Raw genomic sequence first — 8019 nt, forward strand, 5'->3', positions numbered from 1 at the left:
AGAGGAGGGCGGGGTTTCCCACCAAGCGCGGGAAATAGGCTAAGGTTATAGCCCCTCCCAAATTTTACTTGCATTCCTGTTCTCTAAAGGGGCGGTCCTAGGGTTTGATGAGGGCGTGGCCAGGTTTGGGTGGGGGCGTGGCCAGGGGAGGGAGGTGAGTTCCACCACCTTTTCTCTGAGAAAAAAAGCCCTGAATAAAACTAACCTTTGTATTCCATGAACTCACAAGGGAGTGAGAGTAATGAGGATGGGATCGGTGCACTTCAGAGCTGCTGTTGTGTTCTAATTGCTTCAGATTTTCCTTTAAAAAAAAATCACATGGAGAATGAGGAAAAAGTGAAACCGATTACTGCAGAGCTCCAAATTGGAACGACTTAATATTAATTCAAAAGCATAATCAGCAAGCATTTTAGTTTATAATGCTCAAAAATGCAAGGCTAGAGGCATGTATCTGGACCTCCCTATATTCATGTTTTACATTCATTTCTCTCTCTCATTTTTAGCAAGCTTCATTGCATTCATTTCAATTCCTGGGATCCTAACAAGGAATGGACTGTTGATATGCTGCAGGATGAAGACATTGAAGCTGTTTGTTTGGGCCAGGGCTGGGCTGCATGTGCCACTAGTTCTCTTCTGCTTCGTGTGTTCACCATTGGTGGAGTTCAGAAAGAGATTTTCAGTTTTCCTGGACCTGTGGTGTCGATGGCAGGACATGGAGAGCAGCTGCTGGTGGTCTTTCACAAAGGTGCTTTCTGTATTCTTTTATTTGTTGTTTAGTTGTTTAAATTTAAAATGTTGATTATTCAAATCTCTTTCAGGTTCCTTGTATGATTGGGGAAGGGGTGTGGCTGCACAGTGTTTTCCAGGACCAGGAATTTCCCCCAAAATTGACCTTAGAAAAAGTTTGATGTTGAAATGAGCCCTTCTACATTCTGACTCTAGGGCAAATTTAAATCAAACATTTGGTCATTCTGCATAATTCCCTCTTTAATTTTTTTAAAGACCATGCCATTATAGCTTTGAATTTATTAACTCATCCCATTTCCAAGTAGAATTGAAATTTTAATTTTAGTCACATGACTAAGCTGTCTTGAAGTATCTAAGAACTGCATCTGTCACTTTCTGTTACTTTTATCCAAAACTAGAATTTGCCACCTAGTTCTAGTGCTTACATTTAGGAAATCTTGAGCTAGGAAGCTTTTTTAATTAAGTAAAATCATTCAGTACTGTCAAATCTGCCAATAGCAGTAATGAAAAACCAGAACACTTTATGTTGTGTGGCTGCTTTCCTTCTGGGTGGAGATATTGAGCATGTAAGTCTGCTCTGTCATTCAGCCATGATTCAGTCTGGCTTTCTATTGTTTGTCTTTATTTTTTTTAAAGATGCAATATTAGTAAAGGTAGAAGTTAAGGATTCAAAAGACTGCAAACATTATTCTACAACTCACAGTGATTGCTGTAAAAGTAGAATAATGATAATTACTATACTTATTAGAATTTTATTCGGACAAATATTTTAGATCTCATTTCATGAATATAATTTTATGTTCCTAAAATAATTTTAAGTTCCAAATTATAGTCATGTTGACAATGTTTAAAATTACTCAGTGAATAGAATTCCATCACAATCATTCAGTAGCATAAAGAAGAATTTGCATCTGCGCAGCTAAATTCTTTCCTTTTCTTTACCCTTCCCCACAACTTTTTAGTGTGACTTACTTTGGTCAGAATTAACACTGTACCTTTCCCACTCCCACCCTTAATTGTAGGCACTGGATTTGAAGGGGATCAGTGTCTTGGAATTCAGCTTCTAGAACTTGGGAAAAAGAAAAGACAGATTTTACATGGTGAATCACTTCCTCTTTCCAGGAAATCCTATTTAGCCTGGATAGGATTTTCAGCAGAAGGTAAGATGGTTCATATAAGATATAATTAAATCCTAATTTATTATTTCATTAATGAAATAATATTGAGGGACAGTGAATGTGATCAAGTCCTTTGTACATTTGCAGTCCTCAACCCCGTTTCATATCAAACACTTTCCAGACATCAGGAATGGAACACATCGCATGCTTAGTTGATTAAAAATTATGCATCCATTATTGATGTTAAAACAGTGCTGTTGGTTTCTAGGATGAAAGGGAAAAGGAAATGGGTGGACTACATTGAATGTCCATGTATTTTTACTCTGGGTTACCAGAAGAGGGAGTTATTGCCAAAGTTTGCTACAAATCTGTTGATTTTCTTCAAAATGTTTTGTACTTTTTAATATACGTGATGATGATGATGAGAGATGTAGCGTTTAACATGATGTTCATTCATGAACCTCTACAGCTGCTTCAAAGAAAACTGATTGTCGAAACAAAACTATGTGCTTTTCTAATGAATAACTAGGTACTCCCTGTTTTGTGGATTCTGAGGGTATTGTACGAATGCTGAACAGAAAGCACGGTAATATTTGGACCCCAGTCTGTAATACAAGAGAGCACTGTAAAGGGAAGTCAGACCACTACTGGATTGTTGGCATTCATGAGAACCCTCAGCAGCTCAGGTACAAAAATAATTTAAAATGGTCCCTGTTCTTTAGGACAGGGCTTTTCAACCTTTTCACCCATTGTGCCACTTTTAGGATATGGCAACGGCCGAGTACCACTAGTCGCCTACCAAGGTGTCAAAAACTTGATGACCTCCCCTCCCCAAAAGGAAAAAAAGTGATAAAATACAGGTAGTCCTCGACTTACAACAGTTCGCTTAGTGACTGTTTAAAGTTACAATGGCACTAAAAAAGTGCCCCCCAAGCCACAGCTGAGCAAGACACCTGCCTGCCCGCCCGACAGTGCTCTTCCTCCTGTCCAAGGTTTTCACTGTTGTGAGCATTTCTGCTGAGGATTGATAGAGGGGGTGGGCTGGGGGGGGTGTTTGGTTTTTATCCCCCCCCCCCCCGTCTCCTGGGTGGCTGCAGCAGGTTTTGGTCACTTCACATGACTCTGGGACACTGTGACCGTCATAAATATGAATCAGTTGCCAAGCATCTGAATGTAAATCACAAGACCCTGGAGATGCTTCAATATTCCAGCTGATTGGCGCTTCTTCTGGGCTCAGCAGAAGCGCCAGGATCAGTGCTGCTTTCCAGCTGATTGGTGCTTCCACTGAGCCCTGACAGCCCTGCAGCTCCAGCCGTCTCTCGCTCAGGCTTGTGCGGTGCTGCCACCAGTTTAGCTCATTCCCCTCCCCTGCTACCACTTTTCTAGGATGGTCGCGTACCACCTGCCAGGTGCCAATGTACCATAGGTACCACTGGTTGAAAAGCCCTGCTTTAGAAGAGTGTTCAACACAGAAATATTCAAACATCTCTTGAAAGATCATTTTCTCAATCATCCTTTCTTGTCAGCTTCCCACCACCTTATTTCATTTAAACTAGAGCCTCCCAGAATTATTATTATTTTTTTACTAGAAAGAGGCCTGTGGAACTAGCAATTCACCTGCCATATGCACAAAAATATTGTGTTCTTCCAATTCCCCTTTCAAGTAACTCTTTTCTTGGAAATTCATTAAAGCCTCAGAAAATGTCAGCCTGGGAAGATGAGTATGAATGAAAGTCATTGTGGGTTTTTCCCCCCCTTCTCGCTCATCCAAGATAAAATGATGATGGAAAACACATCATTTAAACACAGTTTAAAAAGAATGTCTATGAAAATGTTACTTTCATTGAAGGCTTGGTTTTAAAAGAGTGGCTGATTGGGTTAGACATTTAGATTGTGAAAACACTTTCCAGATAATATTTTTAATTAGTTCATTGAACAAGAATGATGCACTTTTAATATTTATTAGGCTTCATTCCTTTAATCCCTAATGTAACATAATAGACAATGAAATATAATTAGTAGAATGCCAGTAGCAGAGTTGTGGATATAAGAGATGGAATTTGAAACCCTCTCTAACCACATTTATGCTCACAACCTTCTAGTCTCATTTGATGCACTTCTCCAGTGAATTTGGCATCTTGATAAAGCAGTTTTTTCTTGGCTCAGCCTTGCAAAGAAGCTGATTTAAGTTACTCATTTGATTAATTAAATGCAAGAGATGGAAACTAATCAAGGAGAGAAGCAACCTAGAACTAAGGAGAAACTTCCTGACAGTGAGAACAATTAACCAGTGGAACAACCTGCCTCCAGAAGCGGTGAATGCTCCAACACTGGAAGTTTTTAAGAAGAGACTGGACAGCCATTTGTCTGAAATGGTATAGGGTTTCCTGCCTGAGCAGGGGGTTGGACTAGATGNGGAGAGAAGCAACCTAGAACTAAGGAGAAACTTCCTGACAGTGAGAACAATTAACCAGTGGAACAACCTGCCTCCAGAAGCGGTGAATGCTCCAACACTGGAAGTTTTTAAGAAGAGACTGGACAGCCATTTGTCTGAAATGGTATAGGGTTTCCTGCCTGAGCAGGGGGTTGGACTAGATGACCTACAAGGTCCCTTCTAACATTATTATTATTATTATTATTATTATTATTATTATTATTATTATTATTATTATTATTATTATTCATTGATTTGCCTAAAATGGCAGCATATTATTAGGCCAGTCCATAGTTAAGATGACTGTGACATTATACTTTCTGTGTGAGCAATCTTCTCTTGTCTGACTTTACTAAAAGCTCTGCTAAGTAATTATAAAACATGGCATCTTACATTAAATGAATTAAAGTGACAAAGGAATAATTCTTCTATTTTTAGAGAACTCTTATTTGGATGCTAAATAAAGTATTTGCCTATTCAAGGCTTAGAGAAAACTCAGGTTTTTTTTTCCTAAAATTTGTTAATTTTTAGCCTGATACTAAAAAGAAATTGAGAAAAATGCAAACTTCCTCTTCTTTACATGTATACTGCTGAATGTGTAGACAATTTGTCCATGCTATGGTGACTCTGGGAAGGAGAAGGGGGTTGCATTATATCTTTTGATTCTGTATTTTTCTTGAATAGATGCATTCTTTGTAAAGGAGCTCGTTTTCCAGCTACGCTTCCCCGTCCTGCGATAATAGTGCTGCCATTTAAGCTCCCTTTTTGTCAAACTGCAACAGATAAGGGTCAAATGGAGGTGGGTAATCAGAATTTATAATTAAGATCATTTGTACGGTTTAGTTGCAGTTGCATATAACACACACACAAACACAAACTACATATAGAAACAGTGGTCCTACTTGCATATGTATGTCTCAGCTTTAGGATGATGGTATGCATTCTGTGGCAATATTTATACATAATGTATAGACTACATTATGTATTAATTTCTCAGCTGTTCCCCCCTCCCCAATAAAGCCAGCTAGCAAGTTCCTAATCCTTAAAATTGCCAAGTTACACTTGGAAGCGTATGGATACCATCTGCTGAAATCTTGAAAGCAAGAGGGGGGTGAAGATGAATAATCTCTCAAGTTAAGAGCAAAGCTTTTGACGCTATATATCTAAATGTTTGCATGGTTGAAAGGATGTTTATTTACTTTATTTTGATTTTGTAAAGTTACGTTTACATTTTCAAATGAATTCAAATTCCAATTAATGTGTTCTATTTTGTTTGCCAGTTTCTAGCCCTTTATTTAATTATCACAATTTCAGAGTAATTTATAAACTTCTCCTGGTTCAGTACTATATTTTATATTATGTATCTTGCAGCCATGATAAAATAGTTGCATGAACTATGTTTTTCTTTCCTTTCTCTGCGTGTCGTAGGAGCAATTCTGGCGCTCAGTCTTGTTCCACAACTATGTAGATTATTTATCTCAAAATGGATATGAATATGATGAAAGTGTGAAAGGCCAGGCAGTCCAAGAACAGCAGAATCTCCTGATGAAAATGTTTGCAGTAAGTGGGTAAAGTTATACATCTCTCTTCTTCAGTCTAATGCAGTGGTTCTCAACCTGTGGGTCGGGACCCCATTTGGGGTCGGTCGACCATTTCATGGGGGTCGCCAAGCAAGGCTGTCCGCCATTTTTTTTGTCTGCCATTTTTTCCCCCTTTTCCGGCGGGTGCCTTACCTCCCTTGGGCTGGGCCAGCTGGTGGTCGGCCTGCTCCGTCTCTGCCGCTTGCCAGCTACGCCTCGGCCGGCGCAGGGGGCAGAACCACGCATGCGCGGCGCTCCCGGGCAGGGAAAGTCCTCGACTTACGACCGGTTGGGTAGTCCTCGACTTATGACCAGTTTAGTCCTCGACTTACGACCAGTTGGGGTCGCAGCATTAAAAAGGTTGAGAACCACTGGTCTAATGCCTTTCAGTTGTACTAGATTTCAGCTTCTGCTAAGCCTCAGACTACCAAACCGATACAGGAGTTAAAATAAAACATCAGAAGGGCACCACACTGGGGAGGATTATTTCAAATTTACCTGAGTAAAATTTCTTAGACGGTTGATTATTATATTACTTAAATAAAAAATCCTATTCAATGATTTTTTTTCTTTGTATTTTGTTTTAATTGTTCCACACAATCGTTTATTCCAGAGTTAACTTTTATTAACTCTGAAATGGACAAGCAATATTTTAAGCACAAAACTAGGCAAAATGTAACTTGTTAATATAGGTACTGTAATGTTCAGTGTAAGTTAGACAGTCATCCCGGCCAATCGACAGAAAAAAATATTGGAAGTGTCCATAGCAAACTGAGATAACATCAAAAAGATGAGATGTGCATCACAACCCAGTCTTGCCTTTAAATGCTTGCATCCTGATGTCTGATGCATGCGTGTAAGTTGTGAGTTTTGTGTCATGATACTGCTTCATTGCTTGCCTTCTTCCCAGGGCCGTAGGTAATTTGACTGTGGACAGAGCTGCTGCAAGAGAGGAACCAAAGCACCGGCATAAAGCTGGCAGGGAGGCTCAGATAAGGAGAGGATCTAAGGCAGAAGAAACTTGAACTAGAGGAGATGAATGTCTTTAGGCACTTGTGTCAGGAGTAGCAAGAGCTTTGGGAAGCAGAAGGCCAGATCCAGAGATAAAGGAAGACCAGGCTCAGGAAATGAGTCGCCTTGATCAGCAATTTATGTTCAAAGCTCAGGCTCTTAGTGCCAACCTAGAAATGAAATCAATTGTGTGACTATCCTACCATGTTTTATAAATAGCCTCAGGAAGCCTGAGTATTCTTGTAATTATGGGGCGAAGACTGAGAATTTAACACTTATCTGTACTTGCCAGGATCCTAGTAAAAATGGCCTATCCTAGCCAAGCCCATTTGTTTTTCAAGATAAGCCTGTTTCAACTTCCTTGAAATATAAAGGAGAGGCCATTTTTGGAGAGGAACCTGAGAAGGAGAGAGACTCTTAGTCTCCTTCTTCCTCAGCCCATACTTCTGCTCACTCAGGCTTCCCAGTGGCTTTTATGTACTGTGCAGGTTAATTATTAGATAGGTTTGGTCCTTGCCTACAGTATATTATAGCCATCTGCTCATTATTGTAATAGAATGTTTGAAAAGCAGAAAGAGACACGGATTTCTTGAACTCGCTATTTTTTTTTTAATTTAAAAAACTACTATATAATATGGAAGTTCTCTGTGTCTTAAATATAGTTTTTCTCCAGTGGATGTTTCACCTGCAGTTTTCCGGAGATTGCTCACTTTGCATCATAATTGGAGTTATTTTCACAGCTACGAAATGGCCTTATAAGCAAATAGCTGGGACTCATTCTGTTCTGGCCTGGATGTGTTAGGGTTCCTTGAATTTCCGTCTAGTAAAGAATGAAAGAACTGAATGTTCTATTTTAGAGAACAAACATTTTTTTATCCTTTTTCCCCCCAAATAAATATTTCTCTGATAAATATTAAAACTTTTTTTTCCCCTCTTTGCTTTAAAAATAGTTATCTTGCACACTGGAACGTGAATTTCGCTGCATGGAGCTTGCTGAACTCATGACACAAAATGCCACGAGCTTAGCTATCAAATACGCCTCTCGCTCACGGAGGCTGATTCTTGCCCAGAAGCTCAGTGAATTTGCTGCGGAGAAGGTCTCAGAGCCGGCATCTACTGAAGAGTACGC

General features: G+C 39.5%; 1 protein-coding gene across 1 annotated transcript in view; it reads left to right on the forward strand.

Annotated features, from left to right (window-relative positions):
- Positions 1 to 8013, forward strand: part of LOC107301216 (WD repeat and HMG-box DNA-binding protein 1-like) — a gene marked incomplete at both ends in the record, with an annotated part of 15589 nt that extends 7576 nt beyond the window's left edge. The window contains 6 exons of the mRNA XM_015830471.1: positions 504 to 745; positions 1770 to 1907; positions 2395 to 2551; positions 4984 to 5098; positions 5728 to 5859; positions 7841 to 8013. Coding sequence (XP_015685957.1) covers positions 504 to 745; positions 1770 to 1907; positions 2395 to 2551; positions 4984 to 5098; positions 5728 to 5859; positions 7841 to 8013 — 957 coding nt within the window. The remainder of the gene's footprint in view (positions 1 to 503; positions 746 to 1769; positions 1908 to 2394; positions 2552 to 4983; positions 5099 to 5727; positions 5860 to 7840) is intronic.
- Between the last annotated feature and the right edge of the window lie 6 nt (positions 8014 to 8019).

Source organism: Protobothrops mucrosquamatus, unplaced genomic scaffold (assembly GCF_001527695.2).
Source record: "Protobothrops mucrosquamatus isolate PMUCROS unplaced genomic scaffold, P.Mucros_1.0 scaffold10742, whole genome shotgun sequence".
NCBI classification, from domain to species: domain Eukaryota; kingdom Metazoa; phylum Chordata; class Lepidosauria; order Squamata; family Viperidae; genus Protobothrops; species Protobothrops mucrosquamatus.